A 25,064-nucleotide genomic window follows, 5' to 3' on the forward strand; every position below is an offset into this window, starting at 1 on the left:
TTACAGAAATTTAATAAGTACGGCAGAGTTAGAGATGTAGTAATCAAATGAGTTTTTAATTAGATTTCAGGTACAAAAAAGGGGTCATTCTAATTTGTGTACTTGGTGTAAAAAACACACTTATCTGGTTATACGTTCCTCTTCAAGGGGTTTCAATTGGATTGTTCAATTAGAACGGGCAGGGTTGGATGAAGATTATCATCTAAATGAAAAGCTTTGACCTTCGGCAGGTGGAGAGTAGGATTTATAGGGTTGTAGTTTTTGATTGTGGTCTTGCTGTTCATGGAAGCGTGTAGTTGGTTTTACGATATATGTATATTTAGGCAAGCAGTACAATGATTTTAACCTGAGCTTTCTTATGAAGTTGTACTTGTAAGACTTTCCAGAACTGCACTTGCACAAAAATTTGAAATACCGTAATGAGAAGGTTATCCACATTTTAGAAAAAGAGACGTGGACTGTACTTCCCAATGTTAATCTATGCTTCTCAGCAATATGTACAAAAAAGAGGGTCTTACGCTAGATTCACACCTGCATTCTGGTATCTGTTTTGGACTCAACACAAATGGAGACCTAATCTGCAGGCTATAATGAAGTCCGCCAGGTTTCTGCCCAAAGAATTTCCACCTGATTCCGGGATGGAAAGATTTTTATCAAGGTATATAAGCCCATTAGCCACTTCGCAGGTGACCTCTGTATAACGGACCCCTGCAATTCAATACAGCATCCAAAAAGGAGCAACCCAACAGTCCAACAAAACTTCTGCTACCGGACTCTGGGCCACCCCACCCAACGACACAATACCACATCAATGGCAGCCACCATGTGTTCCTTATTCTTTATTTTAGCAGTTGGCGAGAGTCTTAGCACCAGGACACCATCTATCAAAATGAATGACATATGAGAAGTCAACAGTTATTTTTTATGGTTCACTTCTGGACTTATAAGCAGAGAAAAAGCAGCGGTTCACATCTGTGTTCGATATTCTGTTCGGGGAGTCCGCTTGGGGATCTCCCAAATGGAATACCGAACGTATTGAAAAGTGGTGAGCAATGAAAGCACACGGACCCCATAGACTATAATGGGGTCCGTGTGTTTTCTGCGTGGTGTCTGCACGGAACATGCGGCGAGAAAAGTACTTCACAAACTACTTTCCACTCCACGTGACTCATGCGGACACCACGCGGAAAACACAGACCACATTATAGTCTATGGGGTCCTTGTGCTTTCATTTCTCACCACTTGTCAATGTGTTTGATATTCCATTCGGGAAGTCCCCTAATGGACTCCCTGAATGGAATACCAAGAGTAGATGTGAACCAGGCCTAAGGCTCTGTTCTCACGGAGTAACGCACCACTCATTTAGACACGTAAACAGGTATCAGAGTAAGACGCTTCAAAACAGATCCCATTGACTTCGATGGGTCCCGGCTTACACATTGAAATGAATGGGAGGCTTTGTAACCCATTGATTTCAATGTGTAGCGCACGTAAGCCGGCAGCGCCTCACTCTGACACGTGTTTGTGTGTCTAAATCAGCGGCGCGTTACTCCGTGAGAACGGAGCCTTAACGTTTGCAACTGTTTATTTACTTCATTAAGTATCAATGTAAACTTAAAGTGTCCAGATTATACAGAAATATAGAAATTGCTTAATACAATTCCCAAATAATACCATCATATACAATACAGTAATGGTTTATGTATAGCTCGCCATCGCCTAGACCCAGCCCTGTGATCTGGACAGTGGTTCAGTTGGCCCAATGGCTGCATATAGCAAGCTGCATTACAGTATTTCTCTGTATCTCAGTCTGATGGATGATTGATGGTGAGCCTTGGAGACTATGAGTGATGCCTTGTCATCCTGCTTGCTATTGCTATCAGTGTACCCTGGAAGCACTCTGGTGGCACTTGTGGCATTTCTACATTTTAAGGTTTTTAGTGATTTTGGCTGGCATCAGTTTTCCGCTGTGCTGGTGTTTAATGACAATTTATCAAGTCATTACTCCACCATTAATTAGGCAGTAATATGTTATTGAATGAACAATAAAAATTCCATCTGGTAAGATGAATGGGTACTTTTCAGAGCATGGTGAAGATCTAAGCGCTTACATCAGAAACCTGTATGCAATTTTACAATAAAAGAAATTATTTTCGATGTTTAGGATTTCAGGGAAATTTTTAAAAGGATATTTAAAGGACCATTATGCTGAAATATAATGTCATTTGTAGAACAGTCTTTGCTTGATAAAATATTATTCCTGGTCTTGAAGGCACTTAGAGGAGTATTTTAGTTATTTCAGCTCACTGTTATCCATATGTGATCAAGGGTCCTGCTCCTCCATCTGAATGGACAATCAGGTCAATCATGTGGGGGACCCGAGCGAGAGAGAACTGTCTAAAACAACAGTTACCCATGGACATTGGCAGACCCTTTGTACTATAATGGGTCGCGCCGGGTGTCCACCATTTTTCTACTGAAAGCGGTGGAGAGAAGAGTCCTCCGTGCAGGACTTTTCTCTCCAGTTTCTAGTGGTTACTACAGTGGAGTCTCCAATGCAGATATGAACTTAGCCTGATGGTAAAAAACCTATATTTTAAAAGGGGTTATCCAGTTTAGGATGCCAATTTTCACATACAGTACCCTAATACCGTAATTTTTAGTTAATAGAGTGGGGTCCCCTGTTCAGTAACATTGGGGCAAATTCATCATTCCAGCTTTTTGATGATGTTGAGGTGCCACAAGGCCCTCTCCTGTTCCAAACATGCGCCTTAAGACATGTCTCATCTGGCATTGGGTAAGTGTGGCCTTTTTCTGCAATACGTTTTTTGTATATTATATCCTTTTTAGTAATATGTTTACCATTAACTAGCCTGCAACATCTGCCACAGGTTAGTGCATTAAAACTGCAAAACCTTAAAAAAAATTATTTCGTGAAACCGCCCTACCATGATTTCCCAAATATTAGTTTATTGCTGGTGATCCCAGTGAAGAGGGAAACTTTGATCCGCTTTTTGTCAAGGAACTCATCTAAAGATTGGAATTGTTTGCCTTCCACGTCTTGCGGGACCTGTTGCACCCTTTTGTCCATGTTTCTCTACCTCATCCCTACGGCAAATTCTTGATAATGATTGGTACGGGTGGTAAGAAGTTTAATCAACTTTAATGTGTTTAGGGTAATCTGTGGGACTCCTTGGTTTATGGGCCAGATGGAAGCTGCAATCTTAATACTGATTCCAGTGCTTATGGGCCCTGGTGCAACCGCACCCTCTGCAACCCCTCAATGTATGCCCCTGAACCTAGACTTCAGATAGATAGGGTAGGGTCACCCAGATGAGCTCTTTAGAGCAATGAGGACATTCTTGTTGTTCCTCAAATGTAAAGCACCATGGAATTAATGGTGCTATATAAATAAATAATAATAATAATAATAAAATAATAATAATAATAATAATTGTTCCAAAGAGGTAAATGCCCCAAAATAGATATTTACAAAAACAGTGATATCTCGGTAAAGGAGGCACCAATTCACACTGCTTGATTCCAGTCACTTAACCTATCTACCTGAGGGATTGGGTTGATATACTAGGCTCTGATGACAGATCCCCTTTTGGAAGTATAAGTATAAGCCATAAATAAAACAATCCTGGACAACCCCTTTAACTTAGTCCACTGACATAGTTCTGTTACATCTTTGCAAAGTTACTTATTACTCCTTATTATTACTTATCATATCTTGTCTTTGTCTTGTTTTTTTTTTCCCTATACTTTACAGTCACTTGTGAAAATGAATGGAAAACTAAAGCCTATGCTGGATTCAGTGATCCAAAATCGTTCCAAGTGGGAAGAACTGCACAAAAACAGACTGGTGTCCCAGGGAAGTCCTTCGCCCGCCACCACCTCCTTCCCCACGCCTGCTTCCTCGCCTCAGCCACCTATAGAGTGTCTCCTGAAGACTTAAACCCGCTAGAAAGCTGCTGCTACACGTGAGAGTCACATTAAAAGGCTGCCATAAGCTTAGCTGTATAATTGAGTTACCGCAGCCATGCTTTTATAGATGGAGAGCGAATGGTCATGGCTTGGCTTTTGCCTGGGAGCTCAGTGGATTGAAGACGGAAGGAACTGTGGTAACAGTGAAGCGATATACTGAGGAGCCTCTTGGATATCTTGCTGTCTGAGACCATGAACGGCACTCATTCACGCTTTGCAAAATGTTAGCTGCTGCTGCTGTAACGTGGATGGGACAACGGTAGACTTCAACCTAAACTTAATCCATGCAGCGCAGTGACTCCAATGCACAATATAATCACGCACCACTAAGCTAAAGCAGACAATGAATAACACATACTTTTTTTTATTTAGTGTATGCATCTCCAATGTAAGTACACAGAAGAAAGTCGTGCCTGCCTGGTGTGTTTTATGTTTTACTTTGCACTTGCATTATTTCAGAACCATGCTTCTTTTTTCTTTTTTGGTTCCACCTGAAAAATGAATGGGAAACTCCAATGGCAGCTTATTTTCACATTGCCCAAAGACGAAACAAACTATGCAGATAAATTCTATGATTTCAAACCAATTTAGCTATTTTCTTGTTCTCTTTTATGTTTTAGGTTATATATATGCTTACCTAATGTTTAGCTATACAGTAGGATTATATCGCAATTGCAACCCATGTACAATATGATCTACATGTCATGTATCTCGAGACTTCTAATCCGTCAGACTACATTGAGATGCGACTGTTACTTGTCAGCTATAGAAATGATAATGGGTCAGAGTAGCTTCACACTAAACTTTGTCTACCTCCTTTTCATTGCTGTCTTTGCTTAAGATCCATGTTGTCCTGTCAATAGTAGGTCAAGCACCAAGACCGATGCGTGACCGTAGATCGGTGAACCTCACATTTGGTGGGTCATAGTGGTCAAACACATTAAGGTCTGCAGTAGGTAACCACAGTCATCCTTCATTACCAATGAATCCTTCCTTTCAATGGTAAAGCACAGATACATCTTCACATAAATATTGACCTTACAATTTATCATAAAATATAGAATTCGCTTGTAGCCATAGGTTCAAATAACCCTCGAAGAAAGTGAATCACCAAAGAAGACTTTGTAGTCATATATTTTATCGGAGTAAAGTTCATTATATTTATAGCCAACTATTTTAGATATATATTAGGGATAAATCGAACCTTTATATGTAAGGAAACTATTAGCAAAATTGCAAATAGTCTTATCACTTTTTGAAGATCCGGTTTGTATAGCACTGAGATGGAATGTGAGACACAATCCATGAGCAAAAGAGTTTTTCTAGGAAAAAAAACAGACCCTATTTTCTAGTGTCAGATAACCCTTGTAATTTAAGGGGTTTTCACACAAACAACATTTGTTTCTATAGACAGGATATAAGATAAGCGTCTGATCATTGACTGTCCGCCATTGGGAAACTCCAATAAAAGAATGTTGGTCCTAGAGTTGTGTTTGTGAATGTAGTGCAGTGTCCATACCTGACCACTTCTCCAATGGCTTATCCAATGGGATGTCAATGGCTGACATCCCATGCGTAGTGAGGTCAATGCGCACTACCTCCTCATTCACCCAGGGTACTTGTGGACCCTGTTCTCGTGGGTGGCGGGGGTGCCATTATTAGGACACTCAGCAATCAGACACATTCTTTATCCAGTAGATACAGCATGTGTTGGTCATAAAACAACCTATTAGTAATATTATATATTGAAACCACTGTAGGGATGGACATGACTAATGGAAAATAAAAGACTATTTTTGTTACATAAGAGTCATATACTTGCCCACTGCTGAAGGCATACTCCCCTTACTCAGAAACTAACTCAATGGATACTAAGGGTCTTCTATATAATGCGCAGCATTGTGCCCATCTATGGCACTAGGAATCAACAACCATTTAAGGCTTTCCTCTCTCCAGGTGAATCTGACTTTATTGATATTAAAGTGGTAATCCGGGCTTTTTAAAAAATAAGTAAATGAATTAATATATTATTAGTAGGGGGTGACACCGGCCCCTTGACCGATCATGTATATGGAGCCGTATATGACCTCTGTCTGCTATATAATATAATGCTATAATAAGATAATTTATTAGCCCCACCATGGGGAAATTCAGTATGTATGGATAATACAGTAATATATTACAAGAAAGAACATGCACAAGCTCAGAATAGCAGATATAAAAACATACTAGGAGTCATAGCAACTAAAAAGAAAAGAAAGACTCAGGATCATTTAGTTCTTTGTGCGGAGTGATCTCCGCTTAGCCTGATATTGATTATACAGCCTGACCGCGGTTGGGAGGAAGGATCCTCGATAACGCTCCTTGTCACACTTCAGTCACCGACAGTGCTGCCCCAGTGCTATCATGGTCTCACAAATGGGGTGGGAGTTGTTCTCCAGCTCAGTGCTGTCACTGTCAATGGGAGCTGAGCTGCAGTGAGGGCACCCAGCTATTATACTGCTATACTGCAGCAGATGGGGCTTTCTGCTATCGGCCCCATATTGCTTCCAGCGCCCTACCGATCAAATATTTATGACCTATCCTGAGAACATATGACATTTCTACTCCTTCATGATAGATGAAGCACAACAACCATGAGGTAGGACAGATCCCAAGAAGAGTAATGTTAACCTGAATCAAACAGTTCATGATCATATTAGTATTTCAGCATGCCATGAGTTTGTATTGATGTATATACAACACAGTAAAGGTCGGCTCATCATAGACGTTGGTATCGAGGATTGTCTCCAATATTGCATCGTGCAGCTGTGACCTGTGTTGGTTGTTAGATTGAAATACTGTGCCCCTTGTCCTGAGGGCGTTGCTTGCCTTTCTTAAGGTAATGCTGTGGCAATAAAAGGTGTCTGTTACTGCTGTCGTGTTGTAACAGTGAGGCAGTGGGGTCCATGGCCATGAGGGTTAACCTTGGCAGCAGGGATCCAATGGTCTACCAGGTCAATGTGGCAATTTGCCATCAGCAGATTCCATGCAATGCTGCGCCCACTAGAACAAGGTTACCATGAAGTGGTTAGTAGACTTGTGCATTTTCTTGAAAATGTTACAAACCTGTATCTTGTCTCATTGAAAGGGTTTTCTGGGCTATCCTGAGCACCACTTTACAGGCCATGTCACGTCACATGCATCAGTCACAATGGGCTGATCTGGGACACCAAGCACAGCCGCTGCTCTAGTGTACGGTGCTGTGCTTGGTAAGGCAGCAGATCTGAGGCCACATAGTACGGTAGTTCTCAATATTATCTGCAGGTAGCTGAGGGAGACCTCCTGTTTACACAGCAATCCATGCTAGGAAAAAAAAGTCACAATGATCGTGTGACTTATTGAAGAAGGTGAAAGAAGGGTAAGGAAAGACTCTGTGAGTAGACAGCTATTACTATTGAGGGGATGGTCTTTCAGACAATATAATAAGTAATAACTGGAGTCTCCCTTTAGTATTGATATATTTCTTAAGACAATGATTCTTAAAAAGCCAAGTAGACCAAGTGGCTCAGCACTTCCTTAATGTCGCAGAGGTCACACCCCTGCAGATCGGATATTGATGGCATATTCTTCTGATAGGCCTCCATCGTCTTTGATGAGCCAGTCTCACTTTTCTGGCACATCTAGTATTTTATCGTCTCTAATACAGGCGACCACACAATATAAAATGACTTATATACTCCGTCAATACAAGCAATCCGTCTATTATTTATATTGTAGCCATAAGATATACATTGATCGTAGGGCAGTATTTTCACACCGTCCCATAATCAATATATACTTTATTGTCTACTAAGGAACGTTAAAGATGATATAAACTATATCTAGACTGTGCACCTACTTCCATATTCCAGGATAATCTTTCTTCTATTCTGTTTGCAGTTGTGACATGTTATATTTGCAGTAGAGGCGCATCCCATTAATCAATATGGCATGGTTCGTATGTGTATCGATTCTGTTTTTTATACTATGTAAATATGTTTATACACAAAACATATATATATTAGCATTATACATTTTTATGACTGTCCTCATTCACTATATAGGTTATCACAAGAAGCAAGCACTGGTCAAAGTCCCGCCATCTCTAATCGTCCAGTGCCACATCTCGTTTATATTGTTGGGTGCAATTTTGCTTATTTGTTACTGTTGTGTACAGTATATTGTATAAGCTACAATGTATTCACATGGAGTATGTAAAATCTAAGAGAAATGTATGACATTCCATCAAATGCCCGGTGTCTGCATAGGTTTTCCACTTTACGTATAGGCTCATCGGCCTTCCCCAGCAAAGTGATCTCTGGATTTTGCACTGAGATGTTGACAACTGGAAAGACATGACGTAGAATCTAACCCATGACATACAGCAGAAGACAAAGATAAGGTTGTCAAGCTTACCGTTCAGCTCAGGTACACATTTGTGTGTGATAAGGAATCTTCCGTCTGCCATTTTTTACCATTAGAAAGCCTACAGATATGTTCCTATTTGCGATCTGCACTATTTGTATAGATGTCCGTCAGATAGTTCTTAACAAAGCCACTTTTAGTAAATCACAAAGAGATTTTCAACTGCAGCCGGCAGTGCCTACTAGCTTAGAAAATTCTAGTGTCGTGATGTGAGTCAAATTGCATTACAGGTTTGGATTTTGCTTTATCCAAATCTGGTACCTTTCGGTCGGGTTCCTCTAAGTTGATTGTGTACACGTGTTGGCAGCCATTTTGTTGAGCTAGACATAAAAGTGTTTTGTGTGCCTCAGCGTTATTATGGAATGAGCAAGCTTCATGCGGTGAGAATACATCGCAGCAAATCAACTGACCGTGCTTAATATATAACCACAGACAAGCCTAAAGGTTATTTCAATATAAAATGATAGACTCATCATGTGCTTCCTTCTATAAATATAATACAATTAAAAATTGTCAGGCTTAATTTTGCATTCATTGCACTGTGTGTGGTCTCTGCAGCACTTTGGGTATAGACAATATAAGACGCAGCTCTTTCTGCCTTGTTCCCAGCAGATAGTCTCAGCATAATACCAACCTAGCCCCAATCCTGCATAGGCATAGGTTAGGGTCACCTGAAACAAATGTTTTTCCCTTGCGGCCTCCGTTGCCAAATATTTCTGTTTTGTCCATATGCAAAATGATCTTTTTGGAGCAATTAGGTGAGAAAACTGTAATATCTTGGCAATGGAGGCAACAATTCACAAAGAAAATCCTTAACCTATCTATCTGCAGAGCTGGGTTGATATGCTGGGTTTTGGTTTCAGACTCCTTTTAAAGAGGACCTTTCACCGCCTTCACCAACTCCACTTCCTAGCACCACTCCACTGATAACTACATCATTGACTATTTTTCTCTAGCTCTCGCCATTCCTGAGCAATCAATGCTGTATGTTTTGTGCCTAATATACTGGTTGGGCTTCTACTGTAAGGCTTCGTTCACATCTGCGCCGGTAATGGGTTCCCCCACCGGACGGACTACCGAATGCATTTGCAAGCGGTGTGCCATTGAAAGCACACGAACCCCCTTAGACTATAATAGGGTCCGTGTGCTTGCCGCAAGATCTCCGCAGGGAACATGCCAACAGGAAAGTACTTCACAATCTACTTTCCTGTCCGCATGACTCATGCAGAGATCTCGCAGCAAGCACACGGACCAAATTATAGTCTATGGGGGTCACTGCACACCGCTTGCAAATGCGTTCAGTAGTCCGTTCGGGGGATCCCCGTGTGGACTCCCCAAATGGATTACCGATGCAAGGGTAAGACTGGAGCGCACAAGGGGGTTGTGATTCAGAGCTCCAGAGGCGGACATTGATGTGAAGGTGGTGAATGGTTCCCTTTATCCGCTTTATAATACACTACACTACATAATACACTACATCCTAAAAAACCACTAAAACAGAACGTAAATAACATCTACATAATAAAACCCTGAGGCCTGAAAGTTGATAAGGAAAATTTGGTTGGATCTGGCATATCTATCCTTTTCAAGTAAGCTACCACGCCAGGCATCATTCCTAAAAAAAATCTATGATTAGCCCACAATTTGGCTACCTCCACAGTGCATGCACTCTTATCATTTTACTTATAGTAGGAATTTATGTTGAAATCTTCACGTAGAAGCAACCAGAACAGGATACATGAGAAGTTCATTGCAGTCACAGTATATTTAGCTATGGGTACTCACAGGTGTTCATAGGTCAGTGCTAGTGTTGCACTGTGACAGTACTCGATATGTGAATGCCGCTTGAGTTCTCTTTTTTGCAGGTTTATTCGGTTTCTTAAGACCCTTCCAGTCTGAGTTTGAATGTACGTTCTATTCTGCATGTTGGACATTGCAAGTTCTAGTTCTATAGTTATATTGTTGTACACCTCGATTATCATTCTACACGTGTGTGTCGTCCTATTCTGCACACACATTAAATGCATATCTCACAGCTATCTAACATGCACCTTCTTCTCCCAACATAACCTGACTTGTGGTCACGGTATATTACAATTTCTGGATATTATTGTGCCACTAAGTTTGTATCTTCTTTTCTAGATTCAACACCACCATTTATGTTCTATTATACTTTGTTAAATTCAGTCTTGTTTTTCAGCATGTTTTGAAGATGACATTTATGGCTCTGTTTTTATTTGTTCTTTTCTCATACAAATAAAAAAAATCACTGTATTTTGCTTGGTCTGCGGTTCTTATAGCTAGAGAGCTGTAAAATATTTAAAGGGGTATTCTGGAACTATGGTGCATTCATTAAACAAGTTCAAAGAGGGCCTGGATGCCTTCCTTGAAGAGAACACTATAACAGGTTATGGACTCTAGATTTTAAGGACACGTTGATCCAGGGTTTTTATACTGACTGCCAGATTGGAGTCAGGAAGGAATTTTTCCCCCCGAAATGGGGTAATTGGCATGAGCCTCATGGGGTTTTTGCCTTCCCCTGGATCAACACTGTAGGGATTGTAGGGTTATAGGTTGGACTTGATGGACTGATGTCTTCATCCAACCTCATCTACCCTATCCCTAGCAGATTGCAGATTGGAAGCGATCCAGCTCCAAACACCAAGTCAATCAGCCATTTGCAGGATCCACTAAACATCTGATCATGGGGGTGCTACGAGAATTCTTCTCCGTGCCGCCGTTCCGGTGATATTCCTGGTTTTCTATGTATGCAAATGAGTCTCTAGACAGCACAGGGGGCATTCCCCCTGCAGCCAAACAGCATAAGGGGCATCCCCTGCGGTACCTGAAGACTCTCCAGCCAACGCCCTTCTTCCTCTACAGCCACACGTGAACTCCTGCGTCTTCTTACAGCGAGACTTCATGTAACGGCCACAGAAAAATGGCATGCATTATTGGCCATTTTTCTGTGGCTGCATGTCTTGGCCATTTTTCTGTGGCCAGTACATGAGCGTACTGTGCATGCGCACTACACTCATGTAGTTCTATAGCATACAGAGCATATGGAACATGCTCAGTAGTTCTGTACTGAGATCACTTACGCATTGTATGCTGGTGTAGAACAGTCTCTCTGGAAGAAGACGCAGGAAGATACGCGGCTGTAGAAGAGAATGACGTCATGGGAGAGTCTTCAGGCAGCACAGGAGACGCCCCCTGTGCTGTTTGAGCGCAGGAGGACCATCTCCTGTGCTGTCGGGAGGCTCATTTGTATACAGAGAAAATCAAGAATATAGCCAGAATGGCGGCGCAGAGAAGAATTCTTAAGATTGGGGAAGAATAGCCTTTCTTAAGGCTATTCTGATGTGCTGAAAAAAGGGATTCTAATGATAAACATCCCTTTAAAATGCACCATATTGACCACAGGACTAGATGATAAATCTGGTAGCAAGTTTATGCTTCCTCTTAGTTTTCTAACTTTGCACCAGGGTTTCACTCCATTATTTTGATGCAATTCTGGTGCACATTATCGTATTCTGAGCTACATCTCTTGCCCAAAATCCTTATTAAATATGCTTTGGAACTGGTAGATTCTGTGTCTTATCTACATATACATTATAGTTGTGATAGGGCTGCTATATAGATATTAAAATCCTACTAATATTATAACTGTGAAAGTTTGTGTGTTTGGATGTTTGGATGTTTGTTCCTCAATCACAGCCAAATGGCTGAACAGATTTTGTGAAAGTTTGTGTGTTTGGATGTTTGTTCCTCAATCACAGCCAAATGGCTGAACAGATTTAGGTGAGATTTCACACATACCTAGATATTCACTAGGAAGGACACATAGGCTACTTCTTAGGTCCCACACTCACCCGGAATCCCGACCGCGACCGGTGAAAGTTCTCTCCGGCTCTGACGTCATCGCAGGTCTTTCAGCGGGGCTCCGAATGGTTGGCTGCAGTCTGGGGGTAGGCCGTAGGGGAAGCCGAGCGGCCTGATACGTTGGTGGCATTGCCTGGGCGGCACCAGTGAGCAAGTCCGCACCGGAGAAAATGGCGGCTTCTCCCGGCTCCAGAGCGACGTCGCAATGTCAGCCGGCAGCGTAGAGCCGGCATAAGTTGTGGCCGTGTCACTACACATTCGGCAGAAGGCCGCATCAGCACCAGTAACTTGCCGTCTAGAGGAACACACGCTGGAGAAAGGACACGTACCTTGGCACCACCTATTCGGTGAGTACAGCGGGCCGGGGGCTGTTCGCCCTGTGCCTGGTCTGCAAATACAGCGCGGCCTAGGCTACCATGTCGCAGGGCTGAGACTCCCTGTCGCGGGCTCTGAGTAGGGGTTATCAGCTGCCATGGTTAGGGGCTTTCACAATGCGTGGAGATGGGGGGAGGAAGGGGGTTGGTGGTGTATAGGGGGGATGTTGGAGGTTGAGGGGGGGGGGGAGGGGGGCCAGGGGCTCAGGGGTGGGCCCGCAAGGAACTGTGGTAAGGTTGCACCAGGGGGTGCTTTGCGTGTCTTCAACCGTCGGGCGCCATTGTCGCAAGCCGCGGAAAGGGGCCAGTGGGGCACGCGGGCAGGAGTGGAGGAAGAGGGTGCTCCATGGAGGGGGAAACTCATGGGCGCGGGTGCGCGGGTGCGCAGGTGGTGGATCGCACAGGGGGTCAGGGGGCCGCGGGCGAAGCCGCGGGTACTCATAGTGTATAATAAAATGACTCCAGCAAGTAACAGCTTATTTTTTTTAAATAAAAGGCCACTTGAGGGTTGAGGGGCGCTATGGCTGCTATCCACTGTATGAGTATGGGTTGTATTAGTGACATCAGACTGAATGTAAGGGGAGGGAAGAAAGAAGTCGACAAATGGAGAAATAAGCATGTTTCTTTCATAAGCTATATTACACAGTTTATTAAATTCACTATTGATATGCTTTAATACAAATTGTACCCAAAACTAAACATTGTGTTTCGGCAGCAATCTCCCTTTAAGAGATTACTGAGCAGTTTAACTGGTCCAACTTTCTGTGCCAACATCAACCTGGAGTTTGTGCATTTATTCATTCATTTGGTTTGGGAACTAACTGCATTCCATCTGTCTCTGCAAAATGTTACATTTCCAAGCCAGTTCAGTGCAGGGAAAATATAGGGGAATATGTGGCAGAAAGTGCGGTACCAGCTCACTCCATATGCCCGGCTTTCTACAATATTACAAATGTTTACTGGCATAAGAAATGGATGAAGTGAAATGATCATGGCGACACTGTAGGACAAAATATTCAGTTTGGAGATTTGCATTCGCTTTTACTGCTGACTGGCGGGTAACAGGCTATGTATATACAAGGAAGATTTTTCCCTTTGGTTTGTTAATTAAGGAATGAATGATTCCGACTAAGGGTGGGGATGAATATGCAGATAAAGTGAATGCCAGTGCGGCGGGTGTTGCCAGAGGCCACGGCTATGGCGACAGATGGAATATTGCTTTGGAGTTCAATGCTCTAAATGTAAGAGTGACACAGTGGAAGTTAAGCGACTTCTTCGATTGTATTGTTCTGTTTGTCTATGTGAAATCTACAGGATAACAAATTATCATCAGTCTCATGGAGAGAACACTGGTCGGCAGCAAAATTGCTTTGGAATATATGTATCAGCCCATAAAATTGATAAATTTGTGTACTTTTCTTGAGTTTGGGACATGCAAAATTATCAAAATTCTGTAAACACTGTTTAGCATGTATTTTTTAACCTATTCCTACCTGGTGCCATTCCTCGACACATTTTTGGGTATAATATATTGATGACCTATTCATAAAATAAGTCACCAATGATTGGTTGGGGTCTGAAACACGGAACCCCCACAGATCAGCTAGTTGAAGAGGCCACAGCATTCTACTACAACTGTTGTACCTTGTGACCACAGAACATGATGTCCTTGGCATAGAGAACAGGCCCGGCACCATTTTTTCAGGAACAGTAGGGACTAGAGAAAAATTTCCAACTGTGCCAGAAGAGTGGAGTATCACCTATTGAAGGATACAGAGTTGGAGTTGATGGAGGTGGGGAAGTATGTCTTCACTGCTATATAATACATTGGCATTAAAAGATGTTACAGTTTGTTATAATACAAAATGTGAATTTAAAACATTACAAAATTTATTAAAGTTTAATCAAACAAGCAGAGATGTTCCACAAATGTTGGTTGTCCAGATGTTGGATTACGGCGCTGTGACTGTAATAAGCTGGGCACCTATGTGCCCATCACATGACCATGGACTGATTGTCCACTGGACGTAGTCCAAATGAATGGCAGCAAAAGGAGATTTAGAAACTGGATAACCCCTTTAATAAAAAAAAAAAAGTGAGTGGACCTGTTTTTGATAAATGTCCTTCTTTTCAGGTCCTCTTGGACGGACATGTCCATGTATATGTGTTCTGAGATGACTGGCTTTTCTAGACAACATAATTTTGTGCTACTCTCTACTATGTGTCTATGTGCAGCCAACCAGTGGTTGTTTTGTGAATTGCAGTTTGTCAAGGGTTTTTCTAGCACTTCGTGATATTGAATTGGTATTGAATGAAGACATCTATAGTTTCCTTATATGTTACATTATCTTTATGTTTACTTTAATTTATGAGACATCAAAACCAGAGTAAATCCTATTCTAAGGTTGTTATAAAATGTTCTGCTGTATGTCAATAAGTAATTAATAAGTCATTTACATGTCATTGTAATATCAATTAAATAGGAACCAATTAGAAGTTATTTAAGGTTTGTAGGAGGTTCATTACAAATCAGGAAAGCCATCTATCAGGATATGCTCGGCAATAATTAACGGAAAATATATCGGGATGTGAAGGAATATGAGTCCTAATACAGAAAGTTATCAGCTAATGATTAAGATGAGAAATGAATCTTATCACTAACCTAATGAAGTCCTTTAAGATATACAGTATAAACATGGAGGGCAGTAGATTTACATTATTCATAGAAAAAATTACACTGCATTGCTTTTTCCCAACTCAGCTATAAAGGGGGAGCAGGAGAACGGCGCACTATAAGTCCCCTTAAAACCTTCTTGTGAATTGGGCACCAGTGTATATTTTTGACCGATGCTTCATTCCTCTCTGTGGGACTACAGGCACTGCTGAAGTTGACCGTCCCGGCAGCCCTATAGAAGGGAATGACATGAGACCATGCACCGTATTAATGGATGCAGCAAATCTTATTGACATATTTGGTCAGGTGTTTCTTGTAACGGTGCGTTTCCACATTCAGGTTTTTGAATGTAGTCCTTGAAGTCAAATCTACGAATGGGATTAAAAAATGGGATAAGTAGTTCATGTCCAATATAGTTTCTCCCGTTGATGACCCATACTTCGTTTTGACTTAAAAAAAACCCTGAACTTGAAATAGTGGGTTAAAAAACCCAAAAAACATCAGCCATAACATTAAAACAGACTTATGACAATAGCCCCTGTCAAGGTACGGCTATATTAGGCAACACTTTAGTTCTTGAAGATGAAGTTAGAAGCAGGAAAAATGGTCCAAGGGCAGACAAGTGGTACCTGGGAATAGGCTCATGGGCACCCAAGGCATAGTGATGTATAGTGATACGTCTCTGATCCATGGAGGTTCTACATCATACAAGAATGAAAGGATTTGCTCCTAACATAGTGTCAGATACCACAGGACACTTTAAGAGTTTTTGGGACACCCTTGATTTGATAGGTCAGGGCTGATTTAGAGACACAAATGGATCTACATTACTAAAAAAAAAAAAAAAAAAGTATGGAATGTATAATTTTACATGGATTACTAATAAAATATGATCTGATTGTTGTCTAATTCACAATTATATTAAAAGACAATCTAACTTTGGACATGAACAATACAGTTGTATGGTATTAGTTAGCATCCACAGTGCAGGGGAAAAAAGTAACTGAATCCATGAATTTAATAGCCTGTAGATGTGACAGTCATGTCCACCAAATGTGTCCTGTAGCTGCAAATATGATTTGCCCAACTTTGAGGAGGAATTTTGGACTGTTCCTCTGTTAACTGTTCTTAAAGGGAGTCTGTCAGCAGTAAATTAGTTGTAAACCTAATCCCATTACACTGCGGAGGGGATTCTACAGTTTCCAAATATGCCTCTGTCATTCAGCTTTGGAGCACCATTTTCATGTAAATCAACATTGTATGTACAGTATATGCAAGTGCTTTAGGTGTGTCTTAGTTTGCCTAGACTTCATCTCAAAAATCTCAGAAAAGTCACTTTCCCTTTCATTTGCATATCAATAAAGTAACAATTTACATGAAAACTGAGCTGCAAGGCTGAAAAACAGAGGCATATTTGGAAACTGTAGAATCATTTCTACAAGGTACTGGGATTAGGATTATAACCAAGTTACTGCTGACAAACTCCTTTTAAGTTCATCAGTATTTCTGGGATGCCTTGTGTGCAGAGCCCTGTTCAGGTCATACAGATCCTTGTCCTTTCTTACCATGTCTCTTGGCTGGATATGTCAATATGTGTATCACAAGTTAGGCCTCGTTCACATTTGCGTTGGTAATCCATTCGGAGGAGTCAGCATGGGGACCCCACCTAAAGGACTACCAAACGCATTGGCAAATGGTGTACAGTGAAAGCACACGGACCTCATAGACTATAATGGAACACGCGGACAGAAAAGTAGTTCACAATCTACTTACCTATCCGCATGACTCGTGCAGAGTCCATATGGAAAGCACAAGGACCCCATTATAGTCTATGGGGTCCTTGTGCTTCAAGAACTTGTTACTATGTTAAACACTTTTCTAGAAGAATTTTGGGTAAACTATGGGTTCTCAGACAAACTTGACATGGGCCCAGGGGTGTAACTACCGTGGTAGCCATGATAGCGGCTGCCACGGGGCCTGGGACATTAGGGGGACCGGTGGCAGATGTTCGCCTTGGGGCCCTGCCATTCCTAGTTACGCCACAGCATGGGCCTCAATTCTTTGTACTACATTTTATTAGTAATCAGTGTAGAAAACCAGGTCATTTCAAATAGTTATTTCACTTTTTCTTGGAACTGTACACCATAGAACTCGGGTGGTGTTAATTAGAGATGAGCGAACACTGTTCGGATCAGCCGTTGCGAACAGCACGCTTCCATAGAAATGAGTGGAAGCACCTGGCACGTACACTTTGCCGGCAGCCGATCGCCGTGCCAGGTGCTTCAATTCATTTCTATGGGAGTGTGCTGTTCGGAACGGCTGATCCGAACAGTGTTCGCTCATCTCTAGTGTCAATGTTATGGCTGGTCATGTACGTTGCTTGTTTTGTGTATTCTTTCCAGTTCTGAGCCCCCGGGGTTCCCAATACTCCTGTAGACTTTATCTAGTATATGGTGACCTTTCCATTAAGTTTCCTCCTGGACGTGTCTGCATATATGGTAAATTCAGATGAAATATCATAAATGCCTCCTAGGAAACCTACTAAATACCAAACTGTACATCTCTATTAAATAACTACAAAGAGGAGTATTACAAAAAATATCTGTATATTAGCCCCATTTTAAGATTATGGCAGTGAAGTCCTAAATAGTGTGCAAACCAAAGGAGGAACAGTAATACAAAGCAATATTAATATCACAGGTATAACCAAACCGTGAGCATGCATAAATCTTCAGTTCAAGCCGAATACAGCGGCACCCTTCTGTAAGAGTCACTGGCGTGTCAGACAGCTGGTATTTTGCAGCAGAGCTATAAACATGGCCACGTATCAGAACCTCTCTGTCAAGAAGAGAAATATCTGTGAAAAAGGGCAAGTGGTTTTCGTAGCACTTGAATGATTTGGTTGTGGAGGGATCAGAATCCGTGGACAGAGATGAATGTTGTAACTGCAGTGTTATAGGTAATGAGCTGCATAGACATTCATAACCCTCTGCTAATCCCACAGGATCCGAAGATGGCATACAAACTGATGCAAAGCACGTTCCCATCGCTAGACACAGCGTGATGTACCCACCGCACAGCGTGATGGTTTCTATATAACAACCTAGGAAAGATAAGCATAAACTTAAAGCTAAACTCTGGTGGGTTCTCTTAGCCTTAACTGTAGACTTGTCAGGTCTTTACTAAGTTATTATGTTAGCAATAGACAAGTGTTATAGAACTACAAGTCTCAATATAGCCTTTTATTCCAGAATCAAGCTGCACATACGCTGATATAACAATCCGATCAGTTATATGCAAGTTGACCATAAAGCAGAGGGAATTAAAGTGACCCTAACCCTTATTTAATTATTATCATTACTAGGTGCCCTCCTTTCCAGCCACCATATGCCCCTTCCAAAATTGGCTTCTTCAGTCCTCTATCATGAAATGTCTTCAGGGATGCCATCTATAATTCACAGACATGTCCTCCTTCACCCCCACTGACACAGAATAAGCCAGCACCAATGACATTGGCAATGTGTACATCTCGCACTTCTTTTTCCCTCAGGCTGGGTTCACACTTCTTGTTGGAAGCTGATTTTGAAGCACTTGCCTTAAAATCATCTCAAAAAACACCCCAAACGGTCCGACACTTCATGGGATGCAGAGTCATCTCCACTGAAGCATAGAGGTGTGATCACAGGCTGATCAACCCCTGGTCAGAGTGTGCAGGCCTCATTGATACTATGGCAGAAAATGCTTTCTTTCCTAAGAGTATTTTTCTAAAAAAGCAATGTGAACACAGCCGCAGGCATTGTGGAAGATGATTGCATGCAGAATCGGTTGCAGAGCTGATGCAGCCTGTGCAGAGCTTGTCAGTGCAGGAGTATCTTCAGCTCTGTACAGGCTGCAACTAGAGGCGTAACTATAGGGAGTACCAAGGTAACAATTGCAACTGGGCCATGGAGCCTACAACATAAGAATTTTATATTCTTATCATATTATAAGAATATTATAGATAGCTCAAGATAAGTAGGGCCCCATTACAGATTTTAGCACTGGGGCCCTGGCATTTGAGTTTACGCTCTGCCTGCAACTCAAAATGATGGTTCCCTTTAACTCTATGTCCATGCAGACAATCCAACCATTGCAAAGATAACAACCTATAACAAGTAGCCTTTCCCTACTTATAATGAACCATATCCAGTCATCAGTTTATTAATAAGCCATAAGAACATGTTAAAAACCATTAAAATATACCAAGAGTAGGAATCAAAAAGAAGGGGTAGAGGGCACAGCAATATCAGGGCAACAATAATTCAATAGTAAACGCATGCAAAAGAAAAAAAATATATAAAAATTACAAAATACTATCATAATAAATATCAATATCATATATTTTACACTAACCAATAGTGCATATATCTGTCTATTGTTATATACCGTGCTGTGGCTAAATATAAGGACACAGAAATGCTGCACCTGGGGTATACAGGGAAAGAAAGTGTATACCCCAGAGTATGCTGTGACCTCTACTTCTAGCCCCAACACGCGTTTCGCCCAGCTTCCTCAGGGGGCTGCATAAACATATATTCGGAAATGTTAGATCTGAACATCAAAGTATCAGACCTACTTTTATCACTGAAATTCCAGGGCTCAAAAACACAAATACTATAATAAAATGACGCAATGCAGATATGGGAAATAGCCTATTTGTCCTTGAAGGGGTTAACCATATAATATTTTATAGTGTGATTCTACGTGTATATACTTTTCAATAAATGATATTAAAACATCTGCTATTTTTTACCTTCCTCCAATTCCCATTGTCTTCAAATGTAGCGTAACCTAATAAAACAGAGGTCAAAGAAAAGGACTTTTCAGCCAGAAATCCGCTCCACAGCCTAATTGTCATTCACTAATGAAAAACATTATAGGGTATAAATTTACTGTAAATCACTGTCACATATGTGCTCTGATAAACATTCTCATTTTCACGAGATTACCATGAATATCCATTAATGCTGTAAATATTAATGATACATTACGCTAACACAATTATATGTCTGAGGTCCGGAGTTCTCCTCAGTGCAGTACAAGATCCAGGTGGAATGATATGAAATATGTTCCGCATCATTAACTGGAGCAGAAACAGTACAAAGCAATCTAAATGACACATACGCAGGTTATTAAGCACTGCATGGTGTTAGTTAAGGCTCCACAATGAGACGAGAACATTCAGTAGATATGGAGAACTAAAAAAAAAATCAGCTTTCTTGTAATCTTGTTAAAACTAGTTTGGTTTTGTGTATTATTGATATGTGTTACAATGTTATACTAAAAAGATGTAATTAATAAAAATATAGAAAAAATATAGAAAAAAATATATATATATACAGATGTAGCAGAGTTAAACCAAACTTCTGCAGCGTGACATCTTATCACCAAAGACATCAAAAACCATAGAAAAAAACTTCACATCTGCATCCGGGTTTCCATTCTGGGATCCAGCTTGGGAGCCCCCCTGATCCGAATAAAAAAGCAGTTACATTAGGAAACCTGCAGACCCCATAGACTATAATGGGGTCCATGTGGTTTCTGCCTGTAAAGGGCGAGAAAGGGCTTTTATCTCCACATTTTTCAGGCAGAGAGGGTAACGGAATTCCCAAATATAGTACAAGCGCTGGTGTGTACCCATCGTCAGTAACTTGTAATTGCTTTTTGTTATGTTCTGTGATAAGATACACCGCAGCAGTTTACCATATTGCTGAAGTTTGGGTGAGGCTACTATCACACCAGTGTTGGCTCTCCGTATCAGGATTGCATTCCATTCTCCGCTTGAAAAATGAGAAAAGCGCTGCATTTTTCACCCTTTTTGGGCGGAAACCATGTAGACCCCAGTATAGTCTATGGGATCTATAGGTTTCGGCAGGTAACCACTTTGTTTTAAGCGGATTAGGTTACGGAAACCTGAATGCAGATGGGAACCTAGCCTTGCTACTTTCACATCTGTATTTTAGATACACCATATATATGGTACAAATACGAAATAAATTTTTTTGACCCACAGTAACCAAAGTTGCAGGGGAAAAAAAATCCTTAAAAGTAGAGACCAAAATAGGAGCTCTTCAATTCAACTTCAAGACATCTCCCTGGCTTACATTATACATCATAGTGTAGCTCCACTTGCAATTTGTGTCTGATCCGTGTGCCGTCCATGTGCCAAGTCTTGCTGCCAGCTATTTATCTGAACTGTCAGGTGGTCCTTGTTTTCATTTGCATGTCACAAGTTGTCCAGCAACTTATATCAATAGTCAGCAGCAACTGCTTTCCCCTGCCCCCTGCCTCCAGCTAATACTTCCATGTGATTTCTTGACTCCCAGTCACATTGACAGAGAGTCACTTCACTGGCTTGTTTTCAATCATATCAGGAGTAACCACAGTGACATAGCTAATGCAGGGACTCTTATGTAACTTTAGGAGTCCCTGCACAAGTTCATTCTGGCACACAGGATCTTTGAGATGAGGCAGGATTCTATCTCATCTCCAGGTCCCCTATGCCAGAATAGAAACCAGAGTTTATTTACCATATAAGATTGAGAAGACTGTGAGTATAAGTTTATTTTTTTATTTTGCGAGGGGACCTGAAAAACAGGAGATTTTTAGGAATCCTGAGTGAGTTAATATGTAAATTGTAATATATTAATATAAAATTATTAGGGCTGGGCAAACCAAATTGCTTAAAACTGGATTCAACCCCAAATTTCCAAAAGTTTCACCCACAAAACACGATTATACTCTGGGGTGTCAGAAAGAAGATAGAAGAAGATGCTAGAGAAAGCTGGAGTCCGCAGATGTGGCCAGGAGAGGTTAAGCAAGGTGTTTTCTATTTTGCCTCACCATGGGCCCCCACTTATTATATTGTGGGTTCTGAGGAGACCCCAGAGTACAATAATAGCACTTCTTATTCTATTCAAGTTTGTTGCAAAATTATCCAAAGGGCTAAACCTCTTGAAAATTTGCAAAACTAAGCTTGTGAATCAGTGGCTTAAATAGGAACGGTAGGGCCCCATGGCAAACTCCCCGACCTCAGACCACAGAGTATAATAATCGGAGATCCAGGAGAGGACACAAACATAAAAAACACCATTACTTACCTTTCCTGGGATCCAGCGCACTCCTGGCTGATGTTGGTCATCTTCAATGATGGAAGAGACATCACTTGAGCTGGGGTTTGCGTTGTGATGCATAAGGACATAAGCTCTATGATTAAAGTTTGTAGTGTTAGAAAATATATTCATGTAAGTCACATCTTTATTCACAAAGGCACGTCACAGCACAGACTTAGAAGTGAAGACGATCTAGAATTGTTAACTCATGTAAACTTGGGAGTGCTAATAGGTTCTCTATAACTCCAATGACTCTCATCAGAGGTTGTTCAGAGAACTTTCCTTTTCTTCTTTACCTGAGCCAGCCCACCATGATAACTTCTCCTTTTGATTGCACAGTTTGCTCCATTGATTTTGTCTGAGGGTATGTTCCCAATGCTACCTGTAGCATTTCATTGAGTAGTTCAGAAGCCGTTCTCTGCATCATCAAACAGACCAAAGAAGTCCCAAACTGACACAGGAAAGATGGCTGCTCAGTCCTTAAGATGGCACAAATGGATGAAGGAGTAAAGAATTCCCATTCCAAGTCTTATGAAATATATGTTTAATTTGCTGAAAATTCTTTTTAATGCAATACTTGCCTGCTCTTCTGGAATGTCCAGGAAATATACTGGATTTCCAAAAATGCAAGGGCAAGCGGCAAAACAGCCCCATTAAAGCAGCTTTGTAAGTTATAAAAAATGTAATGAAAGCAGGGACTGAGCTAAAATAACAAATAAACCTATACCTACCTGCCTGACCCGCTGCTGTTTCCGTGCTCATGGCCTTGCCACTGGGATTTGTTTACAGAGCTGCAACATTGAGGTGTCCGGATACACATTACTAGCTGGTCTCTGGTGGCCCTGCACTAACAAGGGTACGCGTGACACTATATGACATTGGTTCCTATAGAACACAATAGATCTAACTGTATGTTTAACCACTTAATGACAGGCCTGTTCTAGTAACTCTTTCTGGAAAGGTGAGAAAAAATAGCAATACCGTCATTGTCTTTTTACTCTTCTCTGGGTCAATACGATCACATTGATACCAATTTTTTAAAAATTTTATTAATTTTGCAAAACATAAACACCTTATCTAATTAATAATGATTTTTCTATCACTATTTTCTAAAACTCCATCTGTCATTGGAATTGTATGAGGGTTTTTTGGTGGGACCATCTGATGTTTTCATTGGTGCCATTTTGGGAAATATAAGACATTTTGGGATGGGTGGAATTAATGTTTTTTGAATTTTTTAAATAATACTTTATTTTTGTACACAATTTTGTAGTTCCCATAGGGGAAGTAAATTTGCGATTTTGTGATTGTTTGTATAATACATAGCACTACTTGTCATGCAATGTATTATGCGGTCTGTCGCATCCAGGAGCATTGTTAGGCAGTAAGTAACCTAATATAAATTGGCGTGGTTTGCAGATGAACTGGGGTTGACTTTATTGCTAACGTCCAGAGGGCACATAAAACTGCAAGGCCATTTACAATAAGCTATTAGCTCATATTCATGTGTGGAGTGCACAAACTGTGGACTGTTTGGCCACATCTCTGCTGTGCTTCAGTTATGTGGAGGCCAGGACGTGGACCCTGCCCAGAATGCAACTCAAAAGCAGTGAGAAAAACTCCTTGCAGGATGTTCTGGGAGTTGTAGTTCCCCTACAAATGGAGAAGAAAAAGAAGGCTAGTAAATCAATACATCACCAGGACACATACCTATTTGTTTGGCCTGCTCTTTTTCTAGTCTTTATCACTTCTAGAGCCGACACCTGTGGGAAAAGGCTGTTCTGCAGGGTCCTAATGGTCTATGATGTAAGAGCTCAGTGGAGGTCCAATACCCAGGGCCCCTGCTGATCAGCTGTTTCAAGGGACCGTGGTGCTTTTGTGAGTGCTGTAACCCCTTTGCTATTTACATTGCCCAGTATGTTTTATAGTGACCATTCAATGTAATTACAGCCTATAACAACATTGCATGACTACTATAAAACAGACGGCGTATGATAAAAATAGGGAAGGAACCACACAAAGTGTAATATGCTCCCTAAAGTGGCCCCACAAACTATAATAGGCTCCTCATAGTGGCCCCACACAGCATAATAAGCTCCCGAGAGCCCCCACCCCCCAGACAAATATGCTCTGGAAGCTTAAAGGGGCTCTATCATTGGGAAAAGTCATTTTTAACTAATCACATCCTTGCATAGGCTTTAGAAAGGCTATCCCACACCTGCCTTTAGTATGTAGATTGCCTCAGTCCATTTTTATTCATATGCTAATTAGACTGGTGCACGATACATCGTGCACCTTCTTTGCTATTGTTTCCTATGGGAGGCTGCCTGATGATGATGATGACTCAGCTTCCTGTTTGCACACACATAGGAAATAATAGCAGAGACGAGTGCTGCCAGGAACTTCCTGTGCTGGCTGGAAGCTCATTAGCATATGAATTAAAAATGAATTATTCAAAAACCACTGAGGCAATTTACATACTATAGGTAGGTGTGAAATAGCATTTCTAAAGGCTATGCAAGGATGTGATTAGTTAAAAATGACTTT

General features: G+C 41.2%; 1 protein-coding gene across 1 annotated transcript in view; it reads left to right on the top strand.

Annotated features, from left to right (window-relative positions):
* The window catches only part of PDE11A (phosphodiesterase 11A), a 336,929-nt gene extending 331,831 nt beyond the window's left edge, over positions 1–5,098 (top strand). The window contains exon 20 of the mRNA XM_075284005.1: positions 3,776–5,098. Within this exon, the coding sequence (XP_075140106.1) occupies positions 3,776–3,961 (186 nt within the window). The 3' untranslated portion in view covers positions 3,962–5,098. The remainder of the gene's footprint in view (positions 1–3,775) is intronic.
* Positions 5,099–25,064: the final 19,966 nt, after the last annotated feature.

Source organism: Leptodactylus fuscus, chromosome 8, assembly GCF_031893055.1.
Source record: "Leptodactylus fuscus isolate aLepFus1 chromosome 8, aLepFus1.hap2, whole genome shotgun sequence".
In the NCBI taxonomy this organism is placed as follows: Eukaryota; Metazoa; Chordata; class Amphibia; order Anura; family Leptodactylidae; genus Leptodactylus; species Leptodactylus fuscus.